Source organism: Protopterus annectens, chromosome 2.part1, assembly GCF_019279795.1.
Source record: "Protopterus annectens isolate FY-2018-M chromosome 2.part1, PAN1.0, whole genome shotgun sequence".
Classification (NCBI taxonomy): Eukaryota; Metazoa; Chordata; order Ceratodontiformes; family Protopteridae; genus Protopterus; species Protopterus annectens.
This window is the reverse complement of record NC_056729.1, coordinates 1,920,168,422-1,920,186,997: the sequence shown is the minus strand read 5'-3', so window position 1 is coordinate 1,920,186,997 and position 18,576 is coordinate 1,920,168,422. Positions and strand designations below refer to the sequence as shown.

The window sequence follows — 18,576 nt, the reverse complement described above, 5'->3', positions numbered from 1 at the left end:
TTGAAAAAACTGAAACCAACCACCCTCGCGGCAGATCTGCTCCCTGCCAAATACCTACAAATAGCATCTGATGCCATAGCCTACCCTGTCTCAATCTTGATCAACCGGACCATTTCTGAAGCATCTATTCCCTCTATCTGGAAAATCTCTTATATCATCCCCCTCCACAAAGGAGGGTCCTCCACTGAAACTTCCAACTATAGACCCATAGCCATACTGTCTCCCCTAGCCAAAATTATGGAACGCTGTGTCCACAAACAACTCATTACCTACCTCACACATAACAACCTCCTATCAAATACCCAACATGGCTTTCCCATCATAGCACAACCACAGCTCTCCTCTCCTTTGTAGACTCAGTCAACCACAATCGCAATAATAAACTAATATCCTCTGCTCTTTCTAGACCTGTCGAAAGCCTTCGATATGGTCAACCACCAACTACTGCTTCAGGCACTGGAAACCTTACATCTTAGCAAACCAACCATAAGTTGGTTTAATGCCTATCTCTCTAGCAGAAAACAGGCGGTCCAGTGGCAAAACAGCCTATCAGACCTACTCCCCACTAATATTGGTGTCCCCAAGGATCTATCCTTGGTCCCCTTCTTTTTTCCATTTTCATAAATGGCCTACACTCAATTATTCCCAAAGCCACCTGCATTCAATATGCAGATGACTCCACCCTGATCTGCTCTGACGAATCTCTCGCCAAACTCCAAGCCACTACCCAAAACTGCTTTTCTACTGTCGAAAAATGGTTCTCGGAACTTAAACTCTTACTTAACCCTACCAAAACCAAATTACTTCTCTTTTTCCCACTTCAGTGACTGCTCAAACTATAGAACCCTCAACACCAACAACCCCACCTTCCATGTGTCCTCCAATAATGGCACCATTATCTACCCCGTATCCCATACCAAACTACTAGGGGTGACCATAGACCATAAACTTAAATTTGATATACATGTAAATTTAACTATTAAATCGGTTAACAAAAAACTTGGGTCAATGTATAGAATAAAGGCCTTCTTAACTCCGCACACCAAGCTAACTATTGCCCGAACCCACCTACTCTCCACACTCCTTTATGCCTCCCCGATATTCTCCTTCCTAAACAAGAAAGAGCTTAATAAACTTTCTACTACCTACAATCACATAGCCAGATTCATAACAGGAACGCCCTATCGCACCCATCACTGCCTAAATTTAAGGTCTCTCGAATGGCTGGAACTGCCCAATATACTCAAATTCAACCAGCTAACCGAGGCTTTTAAAATTATCAACCATCCAGATAAAACCCCCTCACTGAACAAAATACTTACCCCGTACTTCAACCTTAACTCCCTCAGGTCTTCCAATAGTCCACAAGTACGGACCATTAAATCTAATAACGCTGGTGGTGAAGCACTATATGCCAATTCCATTGGCAAATCCTGGAACGCCCTACCAATCAACCTAAGACTTATGACCTCTCAGTACCAATTTAAATTACATCTTAGAGCATACCTGAAATCCAAATGGTTATGCCCTTGCTCCAGTCCAGACTAAAAACTATTGTCCCTGCCGTACCTAGGCTTCTCTCAGCCTCCACCTAACCCAAAAACCAAAGAACGCTCTATTTAGCCCTGCTTGTCTGGCTGTTCAAATCTGTACCTCGTTAAATCATTTATATAATTCTTGCTTCTCTTATTTGGTCTTTAAGCATCAGTGTATTTAATTGTATTCACTTGTTATAGGTTTATCATTGTATTTGTATTAACTAGTATTAACTTGCGTAACATCATCATTGTATTTGTTAATCTAACCATGACCTTGGAGCTTTTCTCCCCGGGCCTCCACTGAAAATGGACATGTATCCAGTTGGACTAGCCCGGTCAACAAATGTAAAATAAAAAAAAAAAAAAAAAACATCTATATCCAGGCTTGAATAACTTTATTACCATTAAGCCTGTACTGTAAATACAAATGTATCTGTCTATATATTTTGATGGCTTCTTATCATTTTATGATGAGATGGGGGTTAGGATTTTGTTTCCTTGATACTTTTGAGAATTGCCTTACAGCTTTGCCAACATTTGTATGAAACAGTGGATTTTGATGTGGTCACTTTGTAAGTTCTGAGAGGTAGTCGTGCTCTATTTGGAGATCAGGACATTCTGAACTGATGGGTTATATTAGTTCTTGTCCCAGAGTGATAGATGGCCCTTCATTGCTCTTCATTTGATCTCGCTCTTTAGAGTTCAAATGATATACATGGGTAGAGCTTATTGTATTACAGTTACTAATAGGGTCAACACAAGACTATATGTCATACATTGTTTTTATTTTATCAAGTGAATGTTGCTTGATATGTGGAGGCATTGTGATAATACTACTCTTGGTTATGTTTATGTAGACATTTTTAAGGATATGAATGGACATGTGTCTATTGTGATAAGACTTTTGATAGAGTTAACATTAGTTTTATATTTCATCTTGACTTCTGGTTGTTAAAGGGAATGCAGCCTTATACATGGGTGTTTTGGGATTTGTTGTGTGATGTAATGTAGGAGTATGTATTGTCGCTGTAGGTGCGCTTGTATTTGTATGTTAATAGGTGTCTTTATGAGAAGTCAGTTTGGGTACATTTCACAGACATCTTTACGGTCATTCTTCATAGTTGGTCTTTGATGATTAGGGGAGGTTTGTCCAATTATTGAGTTATCTACCATAAATCCTTGTTTATGCATATGTTATTTTGGGTGAAAAGTGTTTGGTTTTACTCCTTGAGAGTGATGTATGACATATCTATGAGCATCCATGAGATGATTGTTTAGTTGCTTTGGTACAGTACATTCTTTAATTAGTGGGTTTCTCTGGAGAAGAAATTATATTGTCGTTGGAGTTAATGTTTTGGCTGCCTGTTAATGGCAGCAGTGCGTATGCCTGTCAAAACAGGCATCACATCCAAACGTTTGTTGCGTAATTAAAGAAATTTTTTATGTTTTACTAAGATATTCCTCATAGGAATATATGCACTGTTAAGTATGATATATGTGATGATAGAATGGTTTGTAATTCAGGATGCTGTAGTTCGGCACTAAGGGATGTTTTGCTTCGTGATCAGATATGTGCAGGGTCTATTGCTTGAAATTGTTTTGCGGCAGCTAACTTCCTGAAGTTTATGGAGGCAGGGATTGGAGGAATGCCACCATTGAGGGCGTTGCATTTGGATGGGATAAGTCACGCGTTACACGCAAATACGCGTGTTGAAGTATATTTTCTCTGCGTGATTCGTTTTCATGGAGTATTTTTATACACAGGCATCTGTACCCTTTATGAAGAATGTATCATACAGAACATTTTGGACTGCACAGACTGACTACAGGGTCATGGGACAGCTAGATAAGACATGGTTAGTGATAGTGACTGCAAGCTTTGTGCTTTTAGCGATCACTATAACGTTTTTAATTTTGCTGTAGATCATGAACCTGTTTGATGACAATGTGTTCATTTGATAAGTTATAGCCAGTGGCTTTATTCAAACAAGGTTCTCTTTTCACATGAACGGAGTGGTTTAGTGTGGTTATTCATCTGTCTACAGTTAGATTAATTTATTTAAGCAGAAGATGAAAATGTGATTGCTGTTGATGTTAGCATGACCGATGATTTTTATTGTTTTTGTTAGTATAGATATTTTAATATTCATGTAAACATGTGGCTCGGTATGAATATTTCCTTTTATTGTTTATTAGTAATGCTTGAACAATACGATGATCATGTGTAAGATCTGTGAAGCTATTTTGACACCAGTTGTAATGCCTGAGTGTGCTTTGTTTACATCTAAGAGGCAGTTTTTTGCTGCAGTTGTCATGTTTCTTTAAGTTCTGATTAACAGATAAGGTAGATTGAATGATTGTGTTGTTAATTGATATGTTTTCCCGCTTTTTTGTGTTTAAAAGCTGGAGAGTTTTATACAGTTTTTATGTCTGAGGAAGCGTAGGTGAACCTACGCGAAAGCGCTTACTACTTTTTTATGGATTAAACACGTTTTAAACTTTGGAGAAGCTGCAAGTGTGTTTTTTATGTGAATTTTGGTCAGTCATGCTTTGAACTTTGAAGAAGCTGCCAGCATTCTTGTTTGAACATTTTTCTGCTACGGAACATACTACGTGGTTAGACCACCGTATTTTGTTACCAGTGTATGTGTGCATGTGAGTGAGACACAGTGAAATATTTCTTAGCGTCTTTACTCTGTTTTGTGGTGGCATGCACTAGTCACAAAACTAGAGGCTAGCAGTATGCTGATGTACTTAAACCTTTGTTAACCATCTTTTTATGGTGTGTGTGTGTGTGTGTGTGTGTGTGTGTGTGTGTGTGTGTGTGTGTGTGTGTGTGTGTGTTTGTGTGTGTAGATAGTGGAATCTGTCAAAGGCCAACTGATTGAAGACTGTTCTTATAGCTTCATTTGGCCAAATTAAGCTTTCTGAATGTTTTATGTAAATGGCTGTCCTTACATGCTCCCATACAGAGTGAGAGTCTGTGTACACCATACAATATTGCAACTAGGTCCAGTGATACCATTCATCAGTTCACTAGAGCAAATTATAAAAAAAAATTGTAACAGAGCTGTTGATTTGTGGGTATATATATATATATATATATATATATATATATATATATATATATAGATACATATAGCTATAGATTAGATATAGATGCATACACACACACACACACACACACAACATGCACATACCATGTGTACTATGCATGCCAACATTCATGCACACTTGCATAATGCACAGTAATAGACATTTCCTATTATAACTGTAGTACACTGTCCTCCTCACCTGCAGCTTTACCCTCATTTACAACATGCTATAATCGATATTCTTCATGGTTTTAATCAGTTAATATAGCTCTAGTCATCTTGCATTGCACAAAATCTGCAAACAGAATGCTAATCAACAGATCACTTGGGATAACCCGAATTGTTGACTTGAAATTTTAGTTCAAAACATATACAAAAATGTAATATATCTCATTTAATTTACAGTGATATTGGTGCTTTGAATATAGATAGACACTGTATAAATGGAAATTATTACTCACGCTTTCCATTTACTGCCAGAGCAGTTGTTCCGATGTCTATGAACCTAATTCGGTCATAGATGTAGGCTCCAAATGGTAAGCAGTATTTCATAACTATGGTTTCATTAATGGCACCAAGTGCAACATCTGCCCAAGCGTATTCTGTCAGATTCACAAAGTTCATTAACTGGTTGTTTGACAGACCATTTTCCTTCAGGATTCCAGATAACACTGGTTCTTTAGCAATAATACGGATATAGCTGGCTGTCAGATTTGTTGCACTGATAACATAAGTATGAGAAAATGATTCAACTGGTATGATGTTCATTATAAATGGAAAGCCAATAAAGGCATGTATTAAACCCCCAGTGAAGGTATACATTACCATGACTGCTTTTGTTGACTTGATAATTAAAGAAGAGGATGAAGCTAGGTTGATTTCTGTGTGTTCTGCTTGTTGAAGACTTATGTTGCCAGACATTGCCCCATTATTGTAATATATCTCTGTTCTTTCTGAAGCAATAACAGTAACAATATCAAAATAATTCTGAAAAGCAAAAGAAGATACCATGAACATCCTTCCCCATTCCTTTACTGGAAGCAATTGCTCAAACAAGTAATCATAGCTGCCAGGGTTGGTATAGTAATCCCTGCTGTTTCCAGAGAGTACTGCAATAGGATACTCTGACTGAATTCTAGTACCAGTTAAACTAATGCTACTTTGTAGTTGAAAGGCCTCAAATGCAGACAACACCACAGTTATATTATCTCCTGATTGGTAATTTTGTCCATTGTAAGTGACATCACCACTAAGTGTAATGAGAATTATGTTGGTTTGATTGTAGTTGATAACTGCAAACTGTGACATTCCTGATTTATACCTTGGAGAAAAAACATAGTAATCTGTATCAAGGCTATCCACTGGAAAAATGTTACTAGAATCTGCTGTGTCAAATTTGTTGTTGATGGAAAGTATTGTAATGAGCTTGTCAGATGTCACCACTATGATTCTGTTAGAAAATATCAAACTGCCAGTGAGTTCGGCAGAAGCAGGAATAAAAACCGGTTTTGATTCGTTTTCCTCAAGACTGAGAATAACATTAAAGGATGTATTGTAAATGCTGACATTAACAGATGTTGAAGGACTGAGGGCAGTGATTACCAGCCTAAGCTCAGTGCCAAAGCCAAGTGAAAGAGTATTCTCCATGAATGCAGTGATGAATTCATTTCCAGCACTGTTCCAGAAGATGCCTAGCAAAATAAAAAAAGTAGTTAATCTCAGAGACTGGTATTGGGTTTAAATGCCACGTTTATGCAAACACAACTGTCTTTTGGGGTTATTGCAAATTTCAGAGAACATTTTTTGTTATTTCTTAAATTTATTAGTTATATGAAAAATACACTTGGAAAACTATGCAAACATATGCACATCCTTTCTTATGTTAAGGGCTTTAATTATTGTCTTGTACAGTGAATTCTGCCAGGATTCTTTACAGGAAGCAAATACTTTCCCAAGAATTCAGACAGATTTCTCCACCAGAGCTAATCAGGTAGAGTTATACTCTCCAACAAGAGGATAATAATCTGTAATTCAGAGACATAATAAAGCCACAGTGAGCAACAACATATTCTCTCATATCTCTAAATCAAACACTGCATTGTTAGACCTAACCCTGTTACTATTCCCTGTACCAGCTCATTTAATGCCTTTACACAGGCAACTTCCAACATGCACACATGCACACTTGCGCACAAGTACACAAACAGGGTATCTTCACATTATTTGCCTGCAGTGGTACAAAAGGTTGTGATCCTTCCATAAGTGAATGGTGTACACCTCAAAAGATACTATACACTTTTTCTGCTTCAGGACCCAAATAGCATTGAAGAGTAATTATCTGAAGCTTTTAGATGCCAGCGGTATTTTTGGGGGAAAGCATGCAAATAATTAATATCAGTCATGCCTCCAGACTGCTGCATTTGCATGTGGCTTTGCAGTAAAACCTTTACAATTCTGTAATAGTACAACAGCCCCTCATTCTGACAAACATAATGCACTGCAAAAACCTGCAGAAGACAGGTTGTCCTCCCCAGCCCAGCTTTATTAATGGACACCTTTTTGGGGATTGAGAACCAGCTTTGATGAGAATGAATACAGGTTATGCATTCTACTTTAAAAACCAGTATGATAATCACCATTGAAGAGCTATATCAGTACAATAATCATCTTAACAACAGCAATATCCCACTCCTGGAGTTATCCAACCTACACACCTGCCTAGCACCTGACCCTCAGGCTGCTTTATGTACTCTTCTTTTATCATGACTCTGAACCTGCTTGTAACCTTGAGGTTGTGACTTCCAGCAACATGTGAACAGATGATGTGGATCCAGTACACCCTGGCCTGCACTATATCGGAACACCAGAAATGCAGGCTTTCTCTTACTGACACCACTCCATGTTCTGGTGACATGGAACTTTTGCATCACCCTCCTTTCCCTTTCAGAGATAAGGAACAAAAAAAACATGTCATAAGAAAGGTATTGACATCTCCCCAGTCCTCAAACTGTCAGTCCAGTCCCAGATATGCCATCTAAGTGGGAGGGAAGGGTGTGTGTCTTCTACCCTGCCCTGCCTTGCCTCTAACTCCACTGACATGCTGTTTCTCCTTTGCCCTCATGTGTGGCGACCACTTCATTGAAGTGTAACTCCTGATTGGACCATGTTCAGTCCAGTTCTGTAATGGACTACTTATTTTACCCATCACAAAATTATTCTTTTTCTCCCCCAGCTGGACCTCATGAATCATGACAAGTGCTTAGGGATCAAGAACCAGTTTTATTGAGATTAACCATATGTCAGACATAATATTTAACGCTGATTAATAAGTCAATGCAGTAGTTATCATCCTACAACAGCAATATTAGTGCAATAATCATTGTATTTACAACAATATCCTAGTTGTGACTTGCCTAGCTCCTGGTCCTCTGTCTACTTTCTGTATCCCTCCTTTATCATGACTCTGTAATTGCCTGATACCCAAAAACTGTAACCTCTGGAGACAGGCAAAGAAATGACCTGGGCAGTTCAACCTGGTGTGCACTCTGTCAGAGCACCTGAAATACGAGCTTGTTCTCATTGGCACCACTCTATGCTCCAGCAACACAGGACTGCAAAGTTGCTTTGATTCCCCCCACCTTATTTGCCTTTGGAAGACAAGAAACAAATATCTATGACTGGAGAAGGGGAGGAGCAACCCCAGCCACCCCTAACTTGACAGCCCACCACGTGACCTGTGTGTCATGGCTGCCTCTCCCCCAACATCTATTGAGAACAGGTTTATTCTTTATCCTCCTTTGCTGAAAGCTCCTGATGTAGGAGAGCTGAGTGTAGATTGAACAGATCGAGCCTGAAGTCTGACAAATGAACACTGTCCAGCCAAAAGTAGACCTAGTCTTTGTCCTCTGAGTCCTCATGTCTTAGTGCTAACAGTCCAAGCCTCTGATCCGTTTTCACCACTTTCCTGTTAATATATTTCCTTTTTCCTTTTTAATGGCTACATTACACATGACCCACCTCCATACTAGCCTGCCTAGCATTTCTGACTATATGATGCAAGGCCCCCCAGATGGTCTTAATTTTCAACAGTTCCCTCAGTATCATTCCTACCAACATTCATTTTCCAACTATTTCAATGAGTGAGGAGATCACTGAAAAAACAATCAGTAAAAACAAAATGAAAACTCCAGCAAAGCTAGAACTTCCACTGAGTGACCTCCCAAACCTCTTGTATCAGAGGCACATGGGATATATGCAAATGATCCTTATGAACATCAGGTGTTTCAGCTAATTGGCAGCTCTGAATGCCCATGACTTGTTTTGTTGTTTTACTGGACAATTTCAGGCCAATAAAGCCAAACCCCACTAGCTGTGGATATGCATATTTTGGCCTTGTTATGACCTCATAAGAAACAGCACAAGCAGAGTGTTTGACTAAGTATTAGAAGCACAGGGCTGTTATACCCAGCTGATGTCCATTATCATTAGGTCACTGCAAAAATATCCCAATCCTATTTCCTATCCATTTATCTAGATTACATTTGAATAGCATAAAGGGGGTTACTTTGATTTATCTGGATAGGAAGGTAATGCCAAATTAGTGGTATTCTCTATGATGCATATCTGTTTATTCAACATATTCTATTTAGAATTTAGAAGAGAATAAGATCTCATGATGTGATGTTTATTCCTCCATTGGACTTGCAGATATGCAGTAAATTAGAGATATCAGGATTTGCTGAAGCTCTGTGTGTGAGGCAGAGATTGCCCTTAAGTAGCCAACATGATGCTGTGAAGAGGGATGCTCCTTTGAGATGGTCACTGTAGTTCTTATAACTGAGGCCCTTGATTTTCTTGTTGAGAAGGTGTTGTGGCCTTCCAAGCTGTGTTAAGTGGTTGGGCAGGTACATACCAAATGAGGCAGTATACTCAATAATTAGCATAATAAGTAGTAAGTTCAGTGTAATGATTCCATCCCTGGACCTAGACACCACACTCTTACTAATAAACTGCACAATAGAAAAGGACCTTCTTACAAGAGTGGGTACATTGTGATCAAAAGACAGTTTTTTTGTCGGCATAGGTACAAAGGTCCCTAACTACCAATTCAGTTTTCAGGGGAGTGTTTGCTAAAGGAGACTGTTATCCCAAACCAGCTATCTGTTTAGGAAAGGATGTCTTGGAGGATCTTGGTGTCCTCTGGAGAGTTTTTTATGGCACCAACTTTACAATCATATGCAAACATGGTCAGCCACAAACCCTAGATATTAGCTTTGACCTTCAAGAAGAAAATAAGAAGTAAATAAGAGGAGTGACCCTAGGACTGAACCCAGAGATACACCACTAGTGATATATATATATATATTTTTTTTTGGAGGAGGAGGAGGAGGTAGAGCAATATATCATTATTTCTTTGGGTTTGTTTATAAGCCAGTTTGCTAGCCAGTTAGGTACATAGGGATTAATATTTACCTGGAAGAGTTAATCAATAATACCTGTGGGATGGTGCTGAACTCTTTTGCAAGGTCTAGATACGTGACTTGTAATGATGTTTCCTCATCCATTGCTTAAGTAGTCTTCCTGAAGAATTTGGCTATATTAAGTAGGCAGGATCTATCATTGACCAAACAAAACCAGCTTGGGTCATAAGTTTCTTGGTTACCTATGTCCTTATTTATAATGACCCTCTCCAAAGTCTTACAGATGAGGCTGATCATATTTATGCATCTATATTTTTTTTGTGCAGGGGGTTAATTGTTGCTATCTTCCATTTATCCAGCACAAAGTCTGCTTGTAGACTAATATCAAATAGCCTTTGCAGGAAGTTTGACAGGTCCTGTTTCAAGCTGGTCAGTAAGCAGTCCAGCATGTTATCTGGCCTCATAGAATCAGTATTCTTGGCATTGGAAAGTGCTTTGGTGACTTGTTCTCAAGGTGAGTGTAAAAGCAGGTATGTGCTCTGAGAATGTAGGGGGAAAGAGGGAAGTGAAGTTAGCGGTAACTGTATCTGCTAGTGAAATGTCTGTTTTCTCAGGGCCTGAGAATGTGAGATAGCTCTGTTTAATGCATGGGATTGTTAAAGATGGCTTTATGGTTGTCTTTTGTCTGGACAGCAATTTTTTACCTTGTATTGAGCTTTGGTTGATTTGATGAAGAACCAGAGTTCTTTGTTAAGTTTCAAAGGAATATTTTTGACATATTGATAGTTATTATTTATTACATTATGCAATGCATTTTTTTAAATTTACTTTGTAGCCTGTTTATATTTGGGTTCCACTATTGAGGTTTATTTTTAAATCGGTATTATATTTGCTTTGGAGGGGGACAGATGCACCCATGCAGATACTCACATCTGCATACAGTTTGACAGTAAAGGATCTTGTATATGCAGTGGAGTTATTAGGTTGGAGAGGAATGCTGAATTTAACCAGGTCATCATTCAGTTTTTCTAGATTAATATTCACATAGTCTTTGATTAGCAAGGCATTTGAGGATGCTTCTGGCTTCATTCTTCTTGAAGACTACAAAACAGAAGACGCTACTGTGGAGTAAGAATAATTTCGAAATTAATCATATTTTTTTCTTGGCTGAGAAAGTCAGTGTCTCATACTGTTACTACTGTGTCTCTCCTTGAGACTATCTCAATGAATAGTAAGTCTTATGGTTTAAATAGTGCTGTCAGTCATCATTCTATATCTGTTAATACCATTAATACCATGGAGCAACCATCTTTGCTTAATCTGGATGACTTTTCATGCACTTTCAGAATCTGTTAAAACCCCAAACAACAAGTGGCACTGAACAGGTCGGGAAGGTTGAGAAGTCAAGGCAGGGGTGCAAAACACTTGCACATGCATCAGTCATCAAATACGAGCAGACTGTCTACTATATAACATCTCGTCATAGTAGGCTGGATGATATGCAATGTAAGCCATTAAATAAAGATTGATCTTTTATTCCTTCAGTGAATATTAATGTGGTTGACATTATCTCAGACCTTAGAGTGTTTGCTAAAAACATGACTTTGAAACTCAGGTTTAAAGATTTTTTGAGTGTGCAAACAGGTGGAATGCATAATCCTAGTTTATTTGTTTCACAGAATCATCCACTTATTGAGGCTTTTCGGCAAACATGTGAGAGTGAGATTTATGATACTTTTTCTCATCGTGGACATTAGGCTTCATTTTATAATGTTACTGTTGCTGAAAAACAAACTTTTGATACGTTGAAACATGACATGACCATGGAGATTAAATCTTCTGATTAAGGTGGGGCTATTGTTGTTATGGATAGATTATCATATGTTGATAAGAGCCATGCCATGTAATCTGATAAAAATACTTATCAAAAATTATATAAATTTAATATTGATATAATTATATCTAAAGTAAAAAGTTGCCTTTATGTTAAGTTTATGAATGGATTATTAACATCTTATTTATTTGATTATTTACATGTTTACCATCCATTAATCCCCATCATCTATAGTCTTCCTAAAATCCATAAGTGCTTGACTAATCCACTATTATGACAGATAGTTTCTCGGTCTGGATGGCTTTACTAAGCCTATGTCTATATATGTGGGAAAACAACTGCCGCCAGTTTGGATAAGACCTCATATATTCTGAAGAATTACATTTTTGCATAGTTTATGCAAATAACCAAAGGCTAATTGTACTTTAATGATCTGTTGCTTGTGACTATTGATATTACATCATTGTTTACTGTAATACCAAACTCCTTTGGTATAGATAATATAAGGAGCTATCTATTTAGCATTAGTGATTATTTTTATGCTAAAATTAATTTACTATGTTCTTTAATTGAAATAATTTTAGAGAATAATATAATTATGTTTGATAATGAGTTTTTTTTTTCCAAACCATGGGAGTTGCGATGAGCATGGCATGTACCAACAGTTATGCAAATATTGCACTTGCTGTATGGAAATATATCCATGTTTTTTTCAAGCATGATCAGGTTAATAATATTAAATGTTATTTTAGTAGACAGATGTTGATATTATATATGGATTGCTAGTTAATTTCAATGCTGTGGTCTAGGAGATTTAAATGTTATCTAAATGGTTTACTAGATCCAGCTCATGATACTTTTACTGCTAAGCTACAGACTTCTGACTGCACCAGAGAACTGATTTAACTGTAAAAGTAAATAAAAAAAAAATTCACTAACTGTCCTCAAAGTGAATACTGACATAGCATTTCATAGAATAAGTTGGGCATATCCATCTAAGGATTCATGAAAGATGAAATTTTAAAAGCAAATGATATTAGCAATGAGGGATTATATATCAATTCATTTAAAGTGAAGTTGGGGGTGTTATACCTCATACAACTTTCATTTAGCACTTCTAATAAAGCAAGTACTTTATTACCTCAGCTATCAGTATTTCCTATGGTACACATTTCTGTTAATTTCAGAGAATTATTTTTATAAAGTATTTTGCTTCTAATACTAATCAAAATACTTCAATTCAGTTGTTTGTGGCTGACATTCTGTTATCAATACCTAATCCTCCTGTGTCTTTTTATTACAGAAAGCAGAGGGAATCTCATATATTAAAACAAGTGTTTATAAAGCCCATGTTTCATGAATAAAATATATTCCTATTCAAAACTGAAAACATGTTTTGCCAACATATTGTTTCACAGATTGGATAAGATATTGGATAGTAGATACAGGATTATCATCGACAATTGTTGCATGTAAACTTTTAAATATGGTCATACTAGACGAATTCAACATACATTTTTTTAAATGCAACCTCCTGAATTTAAAATTGCAAATATTATGACAGCTAAAATGTCCAAATGACTATACGACTTACTTACTTAAAATAAAATATTATAAATAGGTGACAAAAGGAAATTTCTACATTCTGGTGGAACTTTATTAAACCAGCATTCAAGTGGAAGTTATATCTGCAAGTGCCAAAAATAAGTTTTACAGTTTCCCAGTATTTGGGTATATATTTCAGCTATATAAATATCTATTTTCAAACAATCTGAAAAACATAAGAAATATATGATAAGATAAACAAACAGCATTGAACATAAGGGTTGGGATTCAGAAAAATATCCATGTTGTCTGAGAATGTGATTAAGAGTTTGTGAAATGTAGGCCAGTTCTATGGCACAGATGGTAAAAACGTAACTGCAGCCCAAGTGACCTGGGTTTGATTAGTGGCTTTGGTATCTGTGGCACTGGCAGCATGGAATGAGTACGCCCATCCTGGGGGGCATTCATCTAAGCATTCCTGTGGGGAGGAGCAGTCAATAGAGTGGAATAGCCTTCTGATGCAAAACAGGTGAATAGAGGGGAGGGGCTAAACCAAGGTGTTGGTTATAAATGAAAATAAAGTCCCCCCAGTGGAAGAGGTTAGTGGAACAACCCCCCAGCATCATCTCAAGCCTTTGAATGAATGGAGAGGAGGACACTGCAGTAAAGTGATACACAAAAAAAAAAAAAGAGAGAGAGAGAGAGAGAGAGACAGGTTGTGAAATGTAAAAGTATAACTGAAAAAAGGCCATTTACAGCAGAACCATCACAAATTAGGGTGTTTACCAAAGAGCATGAACACATCAGTTTTTGAATTATGCTTGATCTGGATGTGTGAATCATGTGAGCAATGGGACTAGGCTAAGGGGGAAAAATAGATATTAACTGTTGTTTTTATGATATCATATTATATAGATATAATTTACACAGTTTTCTAAATATCTCAATAACACAGAAAGAACTTCTTAGCCTCATATGAAAGCTCTCAGCTAGATAGATAAAATGCTGCTGGCAGTATGTGTATAACTTGAGTGGTTGCTCAGCTATTGTAAGTTGTTTACAAAATATTGCAAATGTAGTAGTTACTGTGTTTACTGTGACCTATAAAATTAATTTTTAAGACCTAGAACCTAAAGAATACTACTACTATAAAATAGTTTCTGCTGAAGAGTTTGTCATTTATACTTTTAATATAGATAAGAATATTTGTTTGAAATGTGAGGATATAATTTGATTCTGTCAAAAGGCTTAGACTCCGCCCATTGGAAGCTACAGTGCAAACTTTCTGAGCTCCATTGGAGTGAACAAGTTAGGATCTCTGTGCACATGCTTGAGGAGAAATTGCTAGACCATCAATAACCAACAGAAAAAAAAAAAAAAAAGATAAACGGCATGAAGCCGAATACTATTTGCCACAGGAAATCATTGATGGTGTGATTGATTTGTAATGGCTCTCCAACAATGACTCACTTTTTAGGGCTTTCTCTTCTTCAAGTTGGTGTGACCATGGAGTTAGTATACATAAGTCCTAGGGTAAGTAGGTGTGTGTGTGTGTGTGTGTGTGTGGGGGGGGGGCTACAAAAAAAAAAAAAAAAAAAACAAGAAAAAAAAGGATTTTTTCCCTTTGTGTTTCATGCATTTTTTTTTTCATTCTTTTGTAACATCAACTTTCAGGAAGTTTTCACAGTAGTACCCTTAATTCATGATCATAGGATCATAGGAGATTATTAGGCTATTGACTCAGAGGTCATTTTAAACCTAGCCATCTCATCCCAATGTTATACCATAGAAATGCTAGTTAATAACCAAGATTGCATTTAGTGATGACTGCCCATGTCCAGGAAGGTTGTGTGCACAACCCCTGTAAGAAGTTATGGTGCCCCATTCACTCATTCAGGCTCCTTTTGAACAGTGTCATAGAGGTGCTCTGTTTCACATGAATTGGTAGCCTGTTCCAAAAATGCAGCAGTCACTGGGAAATAATACGCTGCCAACAGCATGTCCTATTTAAGTCACAGGCCATATTTAGGTCCCTGGAATGGGGTAGCCCTAGTCCCATTTGATTTACGAATATGCAGCAAGTTCATTAAGTTTGGGTCTTGGATTTCTCTGTAGGTCAGGCATAAGTTTCCCCTAAGAAGTCTATATGATATGCACTGTAGTGACATGAACTGTAGTCAGTCTGTGAAAGGCACATGCTGGAGCCCCCTTGATCTTCTTTGTTAGCAACATCTGAGGTCTCTCTAATTGCTGTAGGTGTTTACTATGGTACATGCTGAAAGGGGCATTATACTCAATTATGGCCCAGATAAGTGCCAAATATAGGGCTGGTTATAACTTCTTTTGCTCTCAAGGTGATGCCTTTACTAATCAATTGTGTTATGTAGAAAGCTTTCTTTACTACAATAGACACATAGTGGTTGAAGTTACAGTCACAGTCAACTTGTGATCCTAGGTCCCTTATCACTTCATGTGTACTTAGGTATTGTTGATGATTTAACAGTGTGAAGGGGCATTATTTGTGCTGAAGGGAATGATGATGCATTTCTTTGCATTCAGTTTGAGACCAGTATACTGACATAATTTGGGGATTCAATGATTGCACCTAGTTTACAGTCATCTGCAAACTTGGCCACAACCCTTAGTTTTGACCTGAACTTCTGAGAAGTATATATCAAACAGTAGGGGGCTCAGCACTGACCCCTGTGGCACCTGCTGGTCACAGCTCTGCTGATTGAAGTGGAGTCACCCACTTTGATAGTGTGTGTCCAGTTTGTGAGCCAGTACGCAACCTATCTTACACGAAGGAGTTTTCATTCAGTTTGCTAAGTTTATCGGTAATGCCTGAATGTAGAATTGTGTCAAAAGCCTTTGCCATGTTAAGGTATGCTATGTGCACAGATTTATCTCATCAGTGGCCTTGGTCACACTTTCAAAGAAATCCACCAAATTTAACAGGTAAGAACTGCCCTTTGTGAAGCAGAATTGGGTAGGATGCAGGGTTTGGAAGTCACCTCTGTCTTTATTTATGATGTCACCATTGATGCATTCCATGGTCTTACAGATGAGGCTGGTCAGGCTTATGGGTCTGTAATTCCCTGGGACTGCTGCTAGGCCACCTTTGTGGAGGGGAATAACTGTTGCTGTTCTTCATTCCACTGTAACAAAGCCTGTGGTTTGGTTGTGATTTAAAAAGGTACTTAGTGATGATGTCAGTTCATGTTTTAGCCTGTTTAGAAGATAGCCTGGGATGTCATCTGGTCCACAGAGGCTGTGTTTTTTTGCCTTGGACAGGACTTTGAGGACCTGCTTTTCAGACATGTAGGGTGAGGGGGGAGTTTTATGGAAGCTTTGTTGTAAGTTAGGAGGGAATAAGGGAGTGAAATTTTCACCAGACCTATCCACTATCTCTGTGGGGTCAGTATGTGTGATACCATTGGCCACTAGTTCTGCCCATGCTCAAGTCCTAACCTTTAGGTTATGTACATAGCTGTAAAAGGCCTTATGATTATCCTTGGCCATACTTGATAAATTTCTCTCAAAGGAGCCCTTGGAGGATTTGACAAGTTGTCTTATTTGCTTGTTGAAGCTGAGGAGGGTGCTCTTCTATTGTTGGGGCCTTGCCTTTCTTTTCTTGGACAGCAACTCTTTGCAGTACTTGGAGATCTCTGGTACAGCCGAATTTATACACTTATGCAAATGATTGTACAGTGCTTTAGTGTAAGCTTTGGCATAGTTACTACTTCCAACTTAGGATGGGGCTGGGAATGCATTTATTCCGTATGGTTTACCTTGGTGAAGTTTTTATCTGATTTCACCTTTGTGAGTTATGTTATTAGTGCCAGCTTGAATGTGATTGAACTGTTTTCAGTTTTAACTAGTGAGGGTCTGACAGTTGCAGCAGTGCACCTGTCTAACATGTTGGTGAGGATCAAATCTAGAATGTTTGTTCCTCTTGTCAGGGTATTGACAATTTGTTCCAGGGCATTCGAATTAACAAAGTCAAGGAACTTTTGCACTACTGAGTTAGGGTTAGTGTATGTTTCCTATTTGATAGTGGGATAATTGAAATCCCCCATAACCAGTGTGTTTGGCAAAATTTGGATTGTCTCCTGTTTGGTCAAGTAGGCTTTGTGGAAATCATGACTCATGGAGGGGTATCTATAACTACCTATGACCCACCATAACCTGGACCAGCATTAAATCCAGTAACTAGATGGTTGGTGAATTTATCTCTAATATTGACAGAACCACCACCTCCTTTAGTTTTCACACATTCATTTTGTGGTCTAAAGGTGTAGAAAGCATTGTAGCCTTGCAAGGCCAGGGTACCCTCTGAGGCCTTGACGTAGGTCTCTGTGACTGCACAGACATCTACATTTTCTAGTGATAGAAGTGCTTCCAGCAAGTGCAATTTTTGTTCTGATTGGTTAATTTCACATCAGTAATGTTGTTTTTAAGACTTAGGTTCATAGGTAGATACTAGGCTATCTTCCCTAGGGCATTTATAAGCCTAGCCAGAGTGTATTTGGCTTCCGCCTCCCTATTAGATTAGCCTACTGTGCCTCTGTAAAGTAGGTCACAGAAGTTACCCTTTTAAGATTAGTTTACTGTGCCTCTGTCTATCAGGGACACAGGGGAGATCCCAGGGGTGAATTTGTGATTTCCCATCCACGCGTCCAAATTTCGCTTGAAGAGGGTCAGTGAGGGGCTATGTCTGACATGAACTGGGATTCTATTCCAGAGTGAGGGGAGCCTCTGGGAAATGAATCTGTCCCTCCAGCATGTCCTATTTATTTTTGTGCTGAGGTTTAGGTCCCTGGAGTGTGTAGCTCTAAGGGACTTGGATTTTTTGAGGTGGAGCATGTCCATTAATTCTGGGTTTGACACGGCTTTGTATGTCAGGCATAGATCGCCTCTGAGTAGGCGGTAAGCAACTGAGTAGAGCTGGAGTTTCTTTAGTCGAGCTGCATAGGACATCTGTTTGTAGCCCATGATCCTCTTGGTGAGGTACTTTTGGGGTCTCTCCAGTTGATGCAGGTGTCGGGTAAGGTACATCCCAAAAGGGGTATTGTATTCAATTATGGGCCTGATGACTGACGAGTAGAGGGGCACAATGACCTCTCTTGATCTAGATGCGAACC

General features: G+C 38.3%; 1 protein-coding gene across 1 annotated transcript in view; it reads right to left on the bottom strand.

The window, feature by feature from the left end:
* Window positions 1–18,576, bottom strand: part of LOC122795068 — a 471,006-nt gene that overhangs the window by 433,873 nt on the left and 18,557 nt on the right. Inside the window, exon 2 of the mRNA XM_044063643.1 lies at window positions 5,095–6,324. Coding sequence (XP_043919578.1) covers window positions 5,095–6,324 — 1,230 coding nt within the window. The remainder of the gene's footprint in view (window positions 1–5,094; window positions 6,325–18,576) is intronic.